Source organism: Marmota flaviventris, chromosome 12 (assembly GCF_047511675.1).
Source record: "Marmota flaviventris isolate mMarFla1 chromosome 12, mMarFla1.hap1, whole genome shotgun sequence".
In the NCBI taxonomy this organism is placed as follows: domain Eukaryota; kingdom Metazoa; phylum Chordata; class Mammalia; order Rodentia; family Sciuridae; genus Marmota; species Marmota flaviventris.
In genome coordinates, this window is record NC_092509.1 from 96,922,899 (window position 1) to 96,942,670 (window position 19,772).

The 19,772-nt window shown below is 32.4% G+C and overlaps 1 protein-coding gene across 1 annotated transcript in view; it reads right to left on the minus strand.

Moving 5' to 3' along the window:
- The window catches only part of Xpr1 (xenotropic and polytropic retrovirus receptor 1), a 180,352-nt gene that overhangs the window by 59,014 nt on the left and 101,566 nt on the right, over positions 1-19,772 (minus strand). The window contains exons 4-7 of the mRNA XM_027934953.3: positions 8,714-8,937; positions 5,847-5,996; positions 5,495-5,578; positions 534-615 (exon numbers count right to left, since the gene is read on the minus strand). Coding sequence (XP_027790754.1) covers positions 534-615; positions 5,495-5,578; positions 5,847-5,996; positions 8,714-8,937 — 540 coding nt within the window. The remainder of the gene's footprint in view (positions 1-533; positions 616-5,494; positions 5,579-5,846; positions 5,997-8,713; positions 8,938-19,772) is intronic.

Consider the following 19,772-nt stretch of genomic DNA (forward strand, 5'->3'; position numbering starts at 1 on the left):
AAAAGCATTAGAACTTTTGGGTTATAATTTCATAATGTAAAACAGACAGTCTTAAGAAGAATGTTTATGAGGAATAATGCACTCTGCAAATTATTTCTCAAATATCTGATATATGCTTGGAACTTTAAATACAAAAATTATTTATATATATATATCTCCTGCAAATCAAGAATAGGAAAAAAAAAGAATAGGAATAGTGTGATAGTATATTAACCGTCTTTGTTCAGGTATTATTATGATTACTAAAAATCCAAAATGGAGTATCATGGATATTTATATAGTAATGTCTATTTTTAAATCATATTTCTTTGCAAACTTTACTGAGCAGAATTTACTTTAATTAATAATCAAGTTATCATAAACCTAATTCTATGACTCCTGAGGTACATCATGATTACTTGCTCTTAAATTTATAAGAAAAAAAATACTTATCCCTGACAAGTTTCTTTCAGTAACATTGGTAGATGTACACTTGATTCTTTACAGAGGAACAGAATTTGACACAGAATTAATTCAAAATTTAAACTACTTGCCTGCAAACACAAGGGTAATATTCAGCACAATGAATATTCCACAAAATAGGCCAACTCTAAAAGTAGTCCATGCTGGTGCAGGCTGTGAGCAGAAAAACAGAAGTGTAAATTTAAAAAAAAAAAATCAAATACATTACTTATATGCTGTAAGTCAATAGTAATAAGCCTCAAAATTTTATCACGAAATAGTACATTATGATCTGAATTTTTATAATCTGAACCAGAGAATCATTCACCCCTCATTATCCTATAAATAACTACAGAGTTGCCAGTTGAATTCTTTTACAGAAACCTGAGTCATGAAATAAACAAGATTATAATCTTAGGCATCAAATTACATATACACTGCAGTTTTCTAATGAGATTTAAAATGTCATTTCATTTTTCCAATGTACATACCTCTAAAATTTCCCAAGTTATTATTACTCAGAGCTTACATATCTGGTACTATGAATAATTAGAGACCTTGGTAAAATTAAACATTTATTTCACGAATTTTCTGCTAGTATTTAATTATTATATTAGGATAATTTTAAGTAAAATTTTCAAGACATACTAGAGATTTTTGACAAACTGGTATATCAGAATACTTTTAGAGTGTGCAGGTTCAAGTAATATTTTTCTTTATTATAACTTAATTTTATATTTATAATTGCCTTGAAAACTACTATTTTCTAAAAATAAAGAACAGAAAGTATCTGAGATTTTAAACATAAAAGGATGAGAAACACAGATAATCTTATGGACTTTTCAGAGGTGATATTATACTTCCTATATTTTAAATATTTTCTAAAAACTTTAACCCCTCTCCCCCCCAAAAAAACATTGAAACTTTGATCTTTTTCAGTAACAGATATCTGAATTAATGAAAGCATCCAAAAGGAAGATGGTCATAAATCTTTAAAAAAAAAAGCTATCTTTAGTTTCAAAAATGATTCAACATATACATACAAAGGAATGTATTTAATGTATTTGGATTATAAGAAATGATAAATAAAATAAACCTATATAATGCCTATCACTCATCTTTTTTTAAATATTTTTTTTTTAGTTGTAGATGGACACATTTATTTTATTTGTTTATTTTTATGTGGTGCCAGGAATCGAACCCAGTGCCTCCCGCATGCTAGGCAAGCACTCTACCAATGAGCCACAACCCTGGCCCCCTATCACTCATCTTTAGAAGGAAACTATTTGCATCAACTTTGAAGTCCCTTATCCCTTATTAAAAAAACCTTCCCTACTCATGGGAGAGAACTACGGCCATGTTTTCTTCAGCTTCACCTCCTCTAAATACATTCCTATTTTCTTCTTCTTCTTTTTTAAAATAGTTTTAATTGTATATGAACACAATATCTTTATTTTATTTATTTTTATGTGGAGTGGAGAATCAAACCAGTGCTACACACGTGCTAGACAAGCACTCTACCACTGAACTACAACTCCAGCCCAATATGTTCATTTTTAAAAAATTAATTTTCTCATTTTTAACAGCTTTATATTTATCCAAATATAAATAACACGCAACAAACTGCATATATTTAAAGCATACCATTTGTGTTTTTTCCTCTCTAGATGCTTTTAAGATTTTTCTCTTTATCTTTAGCCATTTGTGATATAGCTATTTTTTATAGTTCACTGAATTAATTGATATACAATAAACTGCATAGACTGTATTTAAAATATGCAATTTGATAAGCTTTAATATATATATACGTATATATATATATATATATATATATATATATATATATATATATATATATATATATATAAACACCTATGAAACCATTACCACAATAAAGACAATGAACATAATAATGACTCCACAGTTTCTTCAGGCCCTTTTGTAATCCTTTCCTCTCACCCCAACTCATCTGCATTTAACCACTAATCCACTTTCTATTATTATTGATTTGTCTGTTCCAGTCTCAGTAAATGAAATCATGCAATCATCACTTTTTAAAAATTATTTATTTATTCTAATTTGTTATATATGATGGCAGAATTCAATCCATTTCATAGTAAGTACTTTTTTTTTTAAGTCTTCCTTCTTTCTTTCAGCATAATTATTTTGAAACTCACCTTGTTATATGTATCAATAGGTTATTCCTTTCTATTGCTGAGAAGTATTCTGTTGCATGGATATATCACAAATTGTTTATCCATTCACCTACTGATAGATGTTATGGTTGTTCAGTTTCCGGCTATGAACATTCATGTAAAAGTCTTTAATGTACATATGCTTAGATTTATCTTGAGTAAACACCTAAGAATATAATGGCTAGATCATATGGTAGGTGTCTATTTAACTTTTTAAAAAATTTTTTAATATTTATTTTTTAGTTTTCGGTGGACACAACATCTTTATTTTATTTTTATGTGGTGCTGAGGATGGAACCCAGCGCCCTGCGCATGCCAGGTGAGCACGCTACCGCTTGAACTACATCCCCAGCCCATCTATTTAACTTTTTAAGAAAATGCTGAACAGTTTTCCAATGTGGTAGTAACATTTTACATTCTACCAGGGATATGAGATGAGAGAGTTCCTGTTCCTCTAACATTTAATATGATTGTTTAATTTTAGTCATTCTAATAGGTATTTTCTCACTGTCGTTTTAATTTGTGCTTTTCTATTGCCTAATGATATTAAGCATCTTGTGACATACTAATTTTCCACCTGTATATTTTTTATGAAGTATCTGTTCAGGTCTTGCCCAGTGGAAGTTGTTTTCATTATTGAGTACTGGAGTTCTTTATATATATTTTGTATACAAGACCTTTATCAGATATGTTTTATAAATATTTTATCCTAGTCCACCGATTTCCTTTTCATCCTCTTAACAGTGAATTCTCTTATATATTTATTTATTTATATGTGGTGCTGAGGATTGAACCCAGGGCCTCACGAGTACGGGGCAAGCGATCTACTATTAAGCTAAAACCCCAGCCCTTAACAGTGTCTTTTAAAAAATGTAAGTTTGAGCAACCAAAAATCACTAGGATTTTCTCTTACATGTCCTTCTAGAATTTATAGTTTCTTTTAGGGCTATGGTACATACAGAAACACATAATGTAAAATATGGATAAAAGTTCGATTTTTTTTTTTTTTGCATATAAAATCCAATTGTTCTAGCACTGTTTGTTCAAAACACTGTTCTTTCTCTAATGACCTGCTTCTTTGTATTGAAAATTAGTTGCTCATATATGACTATGTTACCCTATTTTTGGACTCTATTTTGTTCCATTGAAGTATTTGCCTACCTTGATACTAATATCACACTCTTTTTTTTTTGGTATCAGAGATTGAACCCAGGCAGGGGTACTTCACTACTGAGCCATATCCCCAGCCCATTTTTATTTTTTATTTTGAGACAGGATCTCACTAAGTTACTTAGTAGGGTCTCGCTAAGTTGCTGAGGCTGGCTTTGAACTTGCCAAACTCCTGCCTCAGCCTCCCAAGCTACTGGGATTACAAGTGTGTGCCACTATGATTGGCTCACACTCTTGATTACTGCAGTTTTAATAATAAGCTCTGATACAAGGTAGGTAGTGTGATCTTCTAACTTATTTGTTTCAAAGTTGTGTTGGCTGTTCTAGGTTCCCTGAATATCCATATGTACTTTAAAACTAGCTTGCCAATTTTTATATGCATACACAAAAAATGCCGCCTGCTAAACTTTTTAAGCTGAATTGTTGGTATCTATAAATCAATTTAGGAAATAACATCTTAAAAAAACTGGGTATACCCATTAAATCTACATAAACATGATGTTTCTAATTTAGGTTGAAGTTTTCAATTTAAAGATCTTTTACATCTTTTGTTAGAATTCCTCCAAAATATTTTCTATTTTGATGATATTATAAATAGAATTATTTAAAAAGTTTTGGTTTTGTAATTTTTTTTTTTTTTTTGGTATTGGGGATTTAACTCAAGGGCAATTGACCACTGAGCCATATCCCCAGCCCTATTTTGTATTTTATTTATAGACAGGGTCTCACTGAGCTGCTTAGTGCCTCGCCATTGCTGAGGCTGGCTTTGAATTAGTGATCCTCTTGCCTCAGCCTCCCAAGCCACTGGGATTACAGGTGTGCTCCACCACACCCAGTGATTTGTAATTATTCTTCCTAATTCACAGATGTACAACTGATTTTTTTTTTTTTGTAAATTGATACTGTATTCTGTAATCCTGCTGAACTCTCTTATTGATTCTAATAGCTATTTTATAGATTCACTGGATTTTTTTACATGGGGAAAATTTACACTGGATTTTTTACTGGCAAAACAAACAAACAACAAAAACCCAATTCACCAGTTTCACTTCTTCCTATCTATATAGAAACACATAATGTAAAATATGTGTTTCTATATAAAAATCTGAATGCCTTTTATTTCTTTTTCTTGCCATATCACACTGGCTAAGTCAGTACAATGTTGGATTAAAAGTAGTAAGAGTAAATATGTATTTTTATTTCTAGTCTTGGGGAGTAAGTTCTTGGTGTTATACCACTAAGTTTGATAGTAACTCTAGGTTTTTTCATAGATATCTTTTATTAGATTTTGGAAGTTTTTTCTGTTATTAGTTCAATTCCACTCTGGTCACAGAAGATACCTTGTATCAGTTAAATTCTTTTAAATTTATTAAGACTTGTTTCTGATACAGACATGTTTCATTATCTAAACCTTCCACACCATCAAAAAAATCTCATCTTAATGGTTTAATGAGACCAAGAAGTTCACATGTTAATAAGAGTAAACAAGAGAAGGAGTACAGAATAACAGAAAAGCCGGAAGGAATTTAAATTTGTCATGAAGCAAAAGCTGACATCTAGTTGTTTAAAAACTTGAACAACAATAGTAACAACTATTTATAAGTTTTGGCTCAAAAAAATGTAAGGTAATAATGCCTGTTAACAACCAGATTGTGCTGATTATTAAACAAGCAGAAGCAAATACGAACCTGAGCAGCTCCCAAAGGGGGGACACGTAAACGCTTCATAGCCTTTTGTCTGTCACCATCTTCAAGTTCATTGGTCACTACAGCCTAAAGAAACAAATTATTAAATTTCAACACAAGTTATTCTATACTTTAGTAATGTGTAGATAATTCTGTACCATTCTTATAAACTATATTTTGATAACCTCTTGATTAATGTACACTGACATATAGCAAAAGAAGACAAATCACAAGTAAGACTATACATATCCAAAGCTAACAACTATTTACAAAAGAATAGAAACGCAGACCTCTTTCTTTCAAGTAAGACATGAATGTTATTGAAAACGAGTTTAAAAAGGTAGGATTATTATACCTCAGTTTCAGAGATGAGCTGGTTGATTTTTTTGCATGTATAAAATGGAGCCACTTCTACATGAGCCACTCGCCAATCTGCTCCACGAGAAGTTTCCAGGATCTTGTCATGCTTTTTAAGGATTTTTCTAAACCCTGTAAAATTCAAATTCTACAGAAAAAAAAAAAAAAATCAGAAATACAACTGTAATTCTTCACCATCAAAAAAGATGAAAAATAAAAATCACTAAGCACTGACAGAGGTGACTGGATAAAGATTGAGTACCCAGGGAGATAGCAATGTTTTCATAAAAGTACTCACTACTAAAAGGATAAGATTCTTCTGTCTTATTTCACTCACTCGTTTCAAAGTAGTATGTTATTAGTCACACAAAGAGATACTGAACTACCAACAATTTCCCTTCCAAGTAAATTAAAGACCTAAACTGAAAACATTTTTAAAAATAGTTATCTTTAGTTGTAGATGGACACAATGACTTTATTTTTAGTTATTTATTTTTATGTGGTGCTGAAGATTGAACCCAGAGCCTCACACATGCTAGGTGAGTGCTCCACCACTGAGCCACAACCCCAGCCCAACATTTTTACTTTCATATTTTTATATACAACTATTGTCAAATTAGCTTAATTATGTTACTTTACTGCTTTGGTCAAAAATATTTTCAGAAAATGCTTTTTATTTATTGTGATCAGAACACATTTATTTAGTACTTTGCTTTTTGAAGGACTGGTATAGAAGTACATTTTCTCTTCTATCAGGTAACCCATGTAAGCACGTGCAAGGAAAATGGATGCTCATTTAGTTTGCTCAACTTTCCTTTTCCTTTCATTTATCTCAGATTGGGGATAGGAATGCAAAAGTCAGTAGGAAGGAAGAAATGAACTCAGTTGATAGTGTAGAAATTGAGGAAAAGTGGGTTCGTACCCTATAAAAATAGTATAAACACTAAACTTTTCCACATTTTCAAATTCTGTTGTTGTTTGCCCATTGTTTGAAAAAGCTAGAAATCATGGATTTCTAAGGCTAGATCTATAAACTAAACATCTCTCAAATCTGATGATTACACACTTCATTAATAAAAAAGAATGAGCACATACTCCAAAATAAGCTCTGCTTTCGTATTTTTAAGATTTTTTTTCCCTCTCAGGCTGGGAGTGTAACTCAGTGGTAAAGTGCTTACCTAGTACTTGTGAGGCCTTGGGTTCAATTCCTACCACTGGAAAAAAAATTTTTTTTCTTACCATATTTTACTGTTTGATATTAAACTCTCCTTGGGGTACACGTATTATAACTTGGACACCGCTTTTAATTTCCCCTTTTCCCTGATTCTCAAAATAAATGTACTCTTATAGTATAGAAACCCCCAAAGAATAGAGACGAGAGCAGAACTTTCATGATTAACAATTACTTTTGTTTTCCCAAGAAGCTTTTTTATAATTTCCCAAACAAAAGTTGCTGGAAAAAATTGATACAACAAAATTTAACAGGGTATTTTCCTGAAACATAAAAGCATGTTAAGGAACTATGAAATACTGTTTTTATAACATATGGGAAAGTACTTTGTTTCTTTTAAAGGTTAAGTTATGAACTATAAATTTAAAAATTAAAATTAAGTTATAAAGCTATAGTTTCAAAACAAAGGAGTTTATCATTATACATATTTTATTTCTTTTCTACTGTTATTTTCCAATTGAGTTCTTCTTTAAATGATAAAATATTAAATCATCAAAGAAGGTAGAATGATGAGGGGGCAAGTTAGAAATAAGTATATGCATTAATGACAGATTACTATAAATATGGGACTTTAATTATTTTTTATTTTAAAATTCGAATTCTTATCTCAGGCAATACTTTTGTTGAACTATCTTTACTTTTTACGTGTTATACCATCCTATGATGGTCTTAACCACTCAATACAATAATCACAAGACTAAAATGAAAAACAAATAGTACACCAGATCTAATTAGATGCATTTGCTTATTTAGAAGTTTATAGTTGAAACCAGATTTTTAAAATAATATATTTTATTTTTTAGTTGTAGATGGACACAATGTCTTTATTTTATTTTTATGTGGTGCTGAGAATTGAACCCAGGGCCTTGCATGTGCTAGGTGAGCACTCTACCGCTGAGCCACAACCCTAGCCCTGAAAACAGATTTTTTGTTCAATAATCTTTTATAATTTAACTATGTGAACAAACTTATAAAAAATTATAAATGAATAAATGCTCTGTATTTCCATAATTTAGCATACTTGGAAGTTCAATTTTTTTCAGACAGGTTTTTAAAATATTAAGTGATATAACAGCCGAGATGTTCAGTCTCAACACATCTGCTGTGACTTAATTCCTCTCTTTAGATTTTTTCTTTTAATTTGGTTATACTGAAGTCTGTGAACAATAAAATTGAAAGGATTCTGTTAGTGGCAATCTGAAAAAGTCAAGATCTTTTGTTTTATTAGTGCTAACTGCAGGAATGTTAACTGTTCAAATTTTTTTGTGGAAATTTTGCTATTGGTTAATAGGAACATAAATGCTCTTACATAGCCCAAAATGGTTAGATAGATACTACCAGAACTGCTTTAAAGAATAGAGCGTAAACTGTTAGTCCCTGAGTCAAGGGATAACCCCTCATGTAGAATGCTTTTTAGAAAATTAATGTTCAAAAATACAAGTCTTTCCTACCATTTTTTTGCTCCATGGTTTTTAGTCAATAAGGACATCTAAAATCCCAATAAGAACATCAAGAATAAATGTATGCTAATGACTTTCCTTTTTGGATTGACTCATTCGTATAGTTCAAGATAGTTCTATTAGAATTTCTCATTTACTTAAAAATACAATTCTCCAAGATGAGAATCTAAGTACCTGATAGTTCTGCAGCAGGATAAGACTGAGGTAGAACTCGCTGAAGGCCAGTTTAAGGTCTTTAATATTCCTATGTTGGACACGCTCTTCATGGGACAGGTGGAAGACTGGCTTTCTGCGCTGTCGCAGTGTAGTAACACCAGTACTTTCTTTCTGGGCATCCAGTGATGACTGAAGCTCATTCTGAAGTGTAGCAAATCTACGCTGAGCCTCTGCGAGTTTCTCTATTAGAAATAAAACAGAATTGTCAAATCAGTTAAGGTAAATATTTGATAATAAGAGTTCTCACTGGCTTATGAAGTTTTATTAATTATTATAATTTGCTTTCCTAGAATTTCTAGGGGAAAAATGTTACATGTAATATTTAGAACTGGATAGAAAAAATATTTTAATGTAATATATTTTTCATTCTACCCCATAATTCCCTTCAAACAAAAATGCTAGTACCCTTTCTTTATACAGATGAAGAATAAAATGTAAAGAGTTACTAAGAGTCAGAATTCAGAATGGTACCTCCATTCTGAAATTTGAAAAACAGTTTGACTGATCTCAAAAAGTAAAACAGAGTTACGATATGATTTAGCAATTCCACTTCTAGGTATATTACCTAAGAAAACGGAAAACATATATATATAACACATATTGTATTATTCCATTTATATGAAATGTCCAGAACACAGAAATTCATAGACAGAATATAGATTAGTGATTGCCAGTGGCTTGGGGACAAGGATATTGGGAAATGACTGCTACCAGGTATGTAGCATCTTTTGGGGATGATGAAAATATTTTGGAATTTGATCATGGGGATGGTTGTATATCCTTGTGAATAAAAATAAAACCACTGATTTATACATTTTAAAAGAATATCTTAATTTTAAAAAACTAATATGAAATGTTTCTGGTTGTACAGTTTAGTGGAGAAACAGGATTAGAATTTGGGACTTTAGGTTTTTAATCTTGTATTTCCTACCATGTATTATTACTTCTCTAAAGCAGGTATTCTAGGAAAAGACCAAAACTAAAAAATTATGTGTTTAAAAAAATTAGGTATATCTGGATGTATGTGCTTATACAGTTGTCCCTCAGTATCCCTCAGTATTTACTTCCAAGGACATACTGGAAATGATTGTGGGGAAATGATTGTGGTACCCCAAATCTGTAGATGCTCAAGTATCATTTAAAATGGTATAGTATTTGCATATAACATACAATTTATTTCCCAAATACTTTCTTTCTTTGCAGTGCTGAGCATTGAACCAAAGGCCTCATACATGCGAGGCAAGCTCTTTACCACTGAGCTATATCCTCAGTCCTCTCCCATAATATAAAGTGTCTCTAGATTACTTGTAAAAGCTAATACAATGTAAATTATTTATTATACTGTATTTTATTTAGGAAATAAGAAAAATGTCTGTACATATTCAGTACAGATGCCATTTTCTCCAAATATTTACCTATTTATAGCTACATATCTAAAATATTTAATTTAAAAAATATATATTTCTTTTTGCAGTGCTGGACATTGAACCCAGAGCTGCACTTATGCTAGGCAAGCATTCTACCACTAAGCTACACCCCCAGCGCTCCTAAATATTTTGGACTTATAATTGGTTGGTTAAATTCATAGATGCAAACCCACTGACGTGGAAGGTCAACTGTATTTAAAAATAATACTCTGGGGGGGGGGGGGAAACAGAAAAACAAACAATTACAGCAATTAAGAATAAAACTCTGTAACTTTACTTCCAAGGACATACCGGAAATAGGTAAATGTGGTTTCAAATCTTTGACTCATTAACTAGTCAATTTTAGTCTAGAGATTTTTTTTTTCAATTTTTCTACTCCTTTCATAGGTGAAAGAGAGAATGCTAACTCCCTCATAAAATGGTTGCAAAAATGAAAAATGACAAGGAACTTGCCACTCAGTAAATAATGATGTTAATGATTATGTAATAAAAAGCATTACTTATGACTCCTTTCTCAAGTTCTTCCCTTCCTTTTTTTTTTTACTGTTATATGATCTTGTCTTACCCTAATCTTTAGTACTGTTGTCTTGTCTGGCATTGCTTCTTTATTATTCATTGCTCTCTTTCTTTCAGTATCTTTCCTTTTTTGGGGGCAGTACTGGGGATTGACCAGGCCTCACATGTGCTAATAATAATAAGCAAGCCTTATCCACTATCATGGTATTCCACGTAGTCTTGCTTTTAAAGAAACTATTTACATAGCAAAGGCAACAAAGCCATGAGTTCATACCCATGGAATAAACTAGTCACAGAAGAACTTATTTCTCATGTTAATGTCTGTATGTGACAACCCAAAGCCAATGTCATACTGAACAGAGAAAAACTGAAAACGTTTCCTCTATAATCAGGAATAAGACAAGGATGTTAACTCTCAACTCTCCTAATCAATACAGTTTTGAAACACAAACCAGACCAATCGGACAACACAGAAGCAAATTAAAGGGATGTGAACAGGAAAAGAAGTCAAATTCTCTGTTTGTTGGTGACATGATTTTATACCTCAAGGACCCAAAAAAGTCCATCAGAAGACTTCTAGATTTGACAAATTCAGCAAAGTAGGAAGATACCAAATCGACATACAAAAATCAATAGCTTTCTTGTACTCCAACCATGAATCTGTCAAAAACTAAATCAAAACTACTCCATTCATAGTAGCCTCAAAAAAAAAAAAAAAAACTTAGGAATAAATCTAAGAAAGTGAAAGATCTCTATGAAAAGTATTATAAAACAGCAAAGAAATAAATTCAAGATGACCTTAGAAGATGGAAAGACCTACCATGTTCATGGATAGGTAGAATTACTACTGTCACAAAGGCCATATTATCAAAAGCAATCTATAGATTCAATGCAATCCCTATCAAAATACCAATGACATTATTCACAAAACCAGAGGGGAAAATCCTCCTAAAACTTATAGAGAAGAACAAAAGATCTAGAATAGCCAAAGTAATCCTGAGTAGCAAGAGTGAGACTGATGTCCAATTATTCTACAGAGATAATAAATATAGCATGCTACTGGCATAAAAACAGATGCAAAGATGAATGGAAGAGACTAGAAGACAGAAAAATCCAGAGTCATCTGATCCTCGACAGAGATGCCAAAAGCATACACTGGAGAAAAAATAGCCCTGTGCTGGGAAGACTGTATGTAGAAGAATGAAACTAGATCCCTACCTCTCATACTGTACAAAAATTGACTCAAAGTGGAGTAAAGACCTAGGAATTGCAACAGAAACAGTGTAACTTCTAGAAGAAAACATAACTCCAATATACTGGCACAGGTACTGACCTCCTTAATAACTCCTGAAGTTCAAAAAATAAATCGACAATCAATAAGTGGGATGGCATTAAAATAAAAAGCTTCTGCACAACAAAAAAAAAAAATTAAAAAAATACTGTGAAAATCAAATAATAATAAAAAAGGAATCAAGAGCATGAAGAAAGAATATATAGAACAGAACAAATTCTTTGCCACCTACTCTTCCTACAGGTGATTAGTAACAAGAATATATAAAAAACTCAAAAAGCTTAACCCCCCCAAAAAAAACTAATAACCAACTCAGTAAATGGGCAAAAGATCTAAAAAGACATTTCTCAAAAGAAGACATACAAAACTGGGGAGATGCAAATTAAAAAACCTTGAGATTTCATCAATGGCAATCATCAAGAATCTAAATAATGAAAATTGTTGGCAAAAATGTGGGAAAAAGTATGGTAGTTTATACATTGCTGGTGGAATTGCAAATTAGTACAATTAGTTTGGAAAGCAATATGGAGATTTCTCAAAAGAACAGTAATGGGACCACCATATGACCTAGCTATACCACTCCTCAGTATTTATCCAAAAGAATTAAAATCAGCATACTATAGTGATACATGCACAACAATGTTTATAGCAGCACAATCCTCAATAGTCAAGTTATAGGTACCCATCAGTAGACAATTAGTTAAGGAAAATGTGTTATATATACACAATGGAGTTCTACTCAGTCATAAAGAATGATATTAGGGGCTGGGTTGTGGCTCAGTGGTAGAGTGCTTGTCTGTCATGTGTGAGGTACTGGGTTTGATCCTCAGCACCACACAAAAAGCTATTGTGTACATCTACAACTAAAAAAAAAAAAAAAAATTTTTTTTTTCTTTTTGCCAGGTCCCCAGCCCTTAAAAAAAATAATAATAAATAAGAGATTAATGCTTTAATGGAGGTGGCTGTGGTAAAGATTTTCTCCCAATCTGTAGGCTTTCTCCTCACTTTATTGTTTCCTTTGCTGAAGGGAAACAAAAAAAAATTAGTAAATGGGATGAATCCATCCCATTTACTAATTCTTGCTTTTACTTCTTGAGCTTTAAGAGTCTTGTTAAGGAAGTCAGATCCTAGGCCAACATGGTGAAGATTTGGGCCTATTTTTTCTTCTATTAGGTGCAGGGTCTCTGTTCTAGTGCCTAAGTCTTTGATCCACTTTGAGTTGACTTTTGTGTAGGGTGAGAGATAGAGGTTTAATGTCATTTTGTGACATACGGATTTCCAATTTTGCCAGCACAATTTATTGAACAGACTATCTTTCCTCCAGTGAATGTTTTTGGCACCTTTGTCTAGTATGGCACCTTTTTTTCTAGTATGACATAACCACATTTATGTGGGTTTGTCTCTGTGTCCTCTATTTTGTACCACTGTACCACAAGTCTATTTTGGTGCCAATACCATGCTGTTTTTATTACTATACCTCTGTAGTATAGTTATGATGCCTCCTGCTTCACTTTTCTTGCTAAAGATTGCTTTAGGTATTCTGGGTCTCTTATTTTTTCCAAATAAATTTCATGATTGCTTTTTCTAATTCTATGAAGAGTGTCACTGGGATTTTAATAGGAATTGCATTAAATCTGTATAATGCTTTTGGTAGTATGGCCATTTTGACAATATTAATTCTGCCAATCCAGGAACATGGGAGATCTTTCCATCTTCTGAGGTTTTCTTCAATTTCTTTTTTTAGTGTTCTATAGTTTTCATTGTAGAGGTTTCACCTCTTTTGTTAGATTGATTCCCAGGTTTTTTTTTTTTTAAGGCTATTGTGAATGGAGTAGTTTTCCTAATTTCTCTTCCAGGGGATTCTTTGCTGATGTATATGAATGTGTTTGATTTATGATTATTGGTTTTTATCCTGCTATATTGCTGAATTCATTTATTAGTTCTAGAAGTTTTCTGGTGGAATTTTTTGGATCTTCCAGACATAGAATCATGTCATCAGCAAATAGTGATAGTTTGAGTTCTTCTTTACCTATTTGTATCCCTTTAATTTCTTTCTTCTGTCTAATTGCTCTGGCTAGAGTTTCAAGGATGATGTTGAATAGAAGTGGTGACAGAGGACATACTTGTCTTGTTCCAGTTTTTAGCGGGAATGCTTTCAATTTTTCTCTATTTAGAATGATGCTGGCCTTGGGTTTAGCAATATATAGTTTTACAATGTTGAGGTATGTTCCTACTATCCCTAGTTTTTCTAGTTTTGAACATGAAGATGTGGTGTATTTTGTCAAATGCTTTTTCTGCATCTATTGAGATGATCATATGGTTCTTGTTTTTAAGTCCATTTATTGATTTCCATATATTGAACCAACCCTGCATCCCTGAGATGAATCCCACTTGATCATGGTACACTATTTTTTTAATGTGTTTTTGTATGCGATTTACCAGAATTTTATTGAGAATTTTTGCATTTGTGTTCATCAGGGATTTTGGTCCAAAGTTTTCTTTCCTTGATGGTCTTTGTCTGGTTTTGGTATCAGGGTGATATTAGCCTCATAGACTGAGTTTGGAAGGGTTCCCTCTTTTTCTATTTCATGGAATACTTTAAGGAGTCTTGGTGTTAATTCTTCTTTGAAAGCCAATCCCACAAAACCAAAGGCGGAATGGTTTCTCTAATATGCAAATGCTAATTCACAATAAGGTTGGGAGCACTAGGGAAGAATAGCATACCTTAGATTAGGTAGAGGGAAGTGATGGGAGGGGAAGAAAGGGGATGTGGGGATAGGAAAGATAGTAGAATAAAACAGACATTATTACTGTATGTATATATGTGACTGCATGACCCGTATGATTCTGCAACATGTACACTCAGAAAAATTAGAAATTATATCCCATCTATGTATATCAAAGTGTATAAATGCATTCTACTGTTATGTATAACTAATTAAAACAAAAAAAAAAATTAAAAAGAATGAATTCATGTCATTTGCTGGTAAATGGATATAATTTGAGAATATCATGCTTAAGTGAAATAAGCTAGACTCAGAAAGTCAAAGGTTGGGTATTTTCTCTCATATATGGAACCTAGAGAGAAAGAATAAAAAGGGGGCTCTCATGAAAACAGAAGGGAGATCAGCAAAGGCAGAGACCAAGGGGGAAAGGGAGGAAGGAAAAGAAAGAGTAAGAAGTAGGAAATGAAGTTGGCCAAATAGTTCTATGTGCATGTAAGAATATATCACAATTCATCCCAATTTTATATAACTCTAATGTACCAATTAAACAAATAAATAAACAGAAGGAAGACTGATAGAGTAGAGGAAGATGATTAGGAGAAGGGATGAGGGAAAGGAAAAAGAACGTACTGCGGAGTGAAATGGAGTAAACCATGTTACATGTGTTTATGAATATATCAAAATGAACCCAACTATTATGTTTAACCATAATGCACTAAAAAAAGTTAACCAACCTTACCTGTTCTTTGCTTTTAGAAAACAGTTATTTCAGAATTACAAGCTATTTTCTGAAGAGCAAAGCTATTATATTTTTAAGCAAGTAAAAAATAATTCTTTATAAAATAAAGTTAGTGTCTAAGAATACTTTTATTACTTGTCTACTAGTCTTGCAATGTTATTATCTTGCTGATTCAATTTACGGACTTCAGTGTTGAAGCCTATAAGAATGTTCACCTATCACAGATGATTCAAGATAGTTAATCTTGTTCTATTACAAGCAATGTTTATACTGCTTTCATCTGAAATTCTTACCACTTGATACTCTACAACTCAAGTACCAAATATACCAAGAAGACTTCTTAGTCACAGATTAGTAATGTTTCTACCACAAAGGCTCCCCTCCTTTTAAAATTCCCTGCTCCTCTGGTGGTATTCAAATACTAAAATACTTTATCTATTAAGATAAATAAATGCCCAATCCTTATTAACCAACAACATAATAAAAAAAAAAAACAATAACTTATATCAGGTTTCCTGAATATTGACTGAATATAGCCTTTGACTCTTAACAAGCGGAATCCCAGAGGGTTAGGATCATTTTGCTCATTTTATAAGCAAGCACATGGAGGCCTAGGGAGTTTAAATAGTAAACTTCTTCTAAAGAAAAAAAAACAACATAAGATTCAAAAATTCAAATTGTAATAGGTAGATAATGACAGGTACTTTCATTCAGTTTTGTTTGGCTTTTTTGAGTGTGATTAGAAATAGAAACAATAAAATGTAATTTAGAGGAACATATGTCACTTAAAAACTGATCATTTTTAGATATAAATAATTTGGTAGATGTAAGTGGATGGAGGTAAGTTAATATTATCCCTATATTATTTATTATCCTTATATTATTTATAGTTTTTCATGTGCCCTAGAGTCTGAAGATTACAGTCTACAAGACAATCTCCCTTAGAGAAAGCAGCTAAATAAGAAGCAAAATGATACTGTTTACATCAAGTGCCAAACTCTATTTCTGTCAATCATGTCTTCATATTACCCATTACTTCCTGACCTGGCAAAAAGTCAGTCTGTAGACTATCCATTTATACCTACTCTGATGACATCAAGAGGTATGCCCCAATAGCCCTGCCAATACACACAAAAATGTAATACATCACGGCATCCAAATTTTTAATAGCTAGCCTAAAATTATTTTTAAGAAGTGGCCTAGTCTAAGACACCATTTTTCAAATTGAGTGTTACAACCCGTTATAGGGTCATAAAACCAAATTAGTGAATCATAACCACATTTAAAAAAATAAAACAGAAAAGTATGAAAAACAATATATTGCAATATATTGCAAGTAGTAAGGGTAAGTATCTTTTCATGAAAAATATTTAAATTATTTAAATATATTGCATACTCACAAATATAAATGCACATAAACATACATAAAACGCATTTGAATATACGTACTGAATCATAACATGGATGTATTTTATTTTACCTCAAAATATAAAAATTATATAGTGCTAAAAATAAACATTCTTTGTAAACCAAGAGGCATTATCTATAATTTGCGATATAAATCATCCATTTAGAAGTAGGATCAGAGATCCTTCCCAAAAAACAGCACAGTAAAAGAAAAATGCTAATCCAGGAGTGCTCAACCAGTGAGCCACATCCCCTTCCCTTTTTGTATTTGGAGACAGGGTCTCACTGAGTTGTTTGGGGCCCAGCTAAGTTATGGAGGCTGGCTTTGAACTTGTGATCTTCCTGCCTTAGCCTCCCCAGCCTCTGGGATTACAGGCCCTTGTGTCACCAAGCCTCCAACAGCCTTTTCTTAATTTAAACACTCTTTCCAATGCAAATACCTATTGTTTTAGTCATTTCTTCTTCTGCCTATCATTCCTGCCCTCATTCTCTAAGGCTGGTTCCTCCTTATCCTTTTACCTCCTAATTGTGGAAATTATTTGTCCTTGGAACATTGCAATTCCTTCTGCATATTTTTCCTTGCAGAAAACCTATCTATTTGCAAATAATATTTCTATTTTGTCTTCTATTTTGCTTCCCTAGGTATTTGGAATGTAGCAAAAAAGACATGCATACATACCACAGCTTTTCATGGCTCTCTTTGCACTAGTAGTTCCCTTTGACTAGGAAGAAGCCTAGCCGTAAATGAAAAATAATTATGAGGATACAGAGTGAAAAAATTTGCTTGTTTACTTTTGTTTAAAGGGAGTGACTTGCTAAGAAGACCAAATCAGTAAAAAGAGGAGTTTAAATAGATTTATATTGAATCATTCTCAGAGGAAATCATTACTAGAGCAAAGTCTTACAGTTGTAATTCAGTCAGTAGATATAAAGATCAGCTATAAAATAAAGAGGGACAGCTATTCTACAAAGATTAGAGAAAATTACATAAGGATGAGAATGTTTATAGGTACTTGGGGGAAAGGTGGAATACATATTCATGATATTATCCATCAATAGAAGTTGATGTCCTTCATTTATATTTGCAATGTGGGGGGTATAATGAGCATGATGAAGAAGATAGTGGAGTTAAAGAATTAAGAAGACCATTTATGTACAATGTGTCAAAATGCATTCTATAGTCATGTATAACTAATTAGAACAAATTTTTTAAAAAATTAAAAAACAACAACAACAACTAAGGAGAGAACCTGAGGTATAGCTCAGGTAGAGTGCTTGCCTGCCATGTTCAAGGCCCTGGAATCACTCTTAGCACCACCAAAAATAATGACGATAATAATAACAATGGTGACAATTCAGGAGAATGGGTTAAGGTTTATAAAAACACATGGAAAAGAATACTAAGTAGGATTCACAGGCAGTTTTGAGGACACAGTTAAGGGTGCAACAATGAATTTATAGTGGTTCCAATTTGTTCTCCTGTTTTCCTAAGCAGTTCTAGAAGTAGGCATGAAAAAGGCAAAGGTTATAATGGTCTAGTTTTGCTAGGCATATGCAATATAAAGCAATGAGGGTAAAAGGATTAAAAACACAAGGGACAAAATGGCTAAAATGATTGATGAGAAGGAATTAATTCTGGGAGGGGCATAATTGACTAGAAAAAAATGAAGGAGTTAAAGAAGTTGAGTTCTATGAGACTGAAAAACAGATGCTAAAGGAACAGGAGGATTTAATATTTTAAAGCAGAGCAATTCTGGGCAATGGGTGTGGCTATGGGAGTATATAGCCAAAGTAGAGTGGAACTAAATATGGATTGGAAGTCAAGAGTCTGAAGTTTTCAATGAGCAACCAAAAAAATCAACAGATGTAAATGTAGGAACAGCTCAGAGTAGAAAGCTCTATAAAATAATGAATGCTTAGAAGATCCATTTTTGTACAAATATGCAGAAATACTGATTTAGAACAACAATGGTAGCTAAAAGAATGCTGGACTTAGCTTTTTGTGTTTTGGCAGGTTCTTGTTACTGCCATTTCATAATCTCTCTCCGTGTCCCCTCTCCCACTATGTCATAAAAGAATAATCAGCCTGCTTTGAAAGGGCTGCCAAGAAAGGACACCTGAGTAAGATGCTTCCAGAAGTTGTAGACAAGCTAGGGAAAAAAAAAAATCATCCTCTGAAAAAGAAACTAGTAAAGGCATGAAACTATTCATTCTTTGACTAATCCATACTAGTATTTGGTTTATGATTATACGTGTTAAGATTATGGTATTTCCAAAGTTTTTGCCAAGAGATGAGGGTATATTCTCAATAATCATGGCTGATATAAAATTTAAATCTCTTCTAATTTAATAATATATTAAATAGCATTGATATAATTTGCATATTAAATACCAAAAAAGCAACTTTATAGCTTGATATCATAAAATATAGAGCAAAATTTATTTATCCATTGCTATGATTTGAATATAGCAAAGCAGGCTGAAAATTAATGTCCCCTCCAAAACTCATGTTGAAGATTAATCCCTACTGTGTGGGGGGAGAACTTAATCCAACTATGGTATTTAGAGGTGGGTCCTTCATTAAGTGGTTAGGAATAGACGAAGTCTTCAGTAGAGCCCTTGTGATTGAATACTAGTGACTTTAAAAGAAGGAGAAAGACTAGAAGACACATACACGTGCATGTTCCCCATTTCTTGCCATGGATTATTCTGCATTGCTGTGAAACAATGCCAGCAAAGCCATCAACAGTCATGGCTCCTTAACCTTGGATCTCTAGAATCATTAGCTAAAATAAACTCTTTTCTTGAAAAATTAGTCATGGTATCACCGTTCTTAGCAATAGAAAACAGACTAAGAATTCATTACTGCTTAAAGCATGGAGATATTATACCCAATAGGTATTCTAGTTAT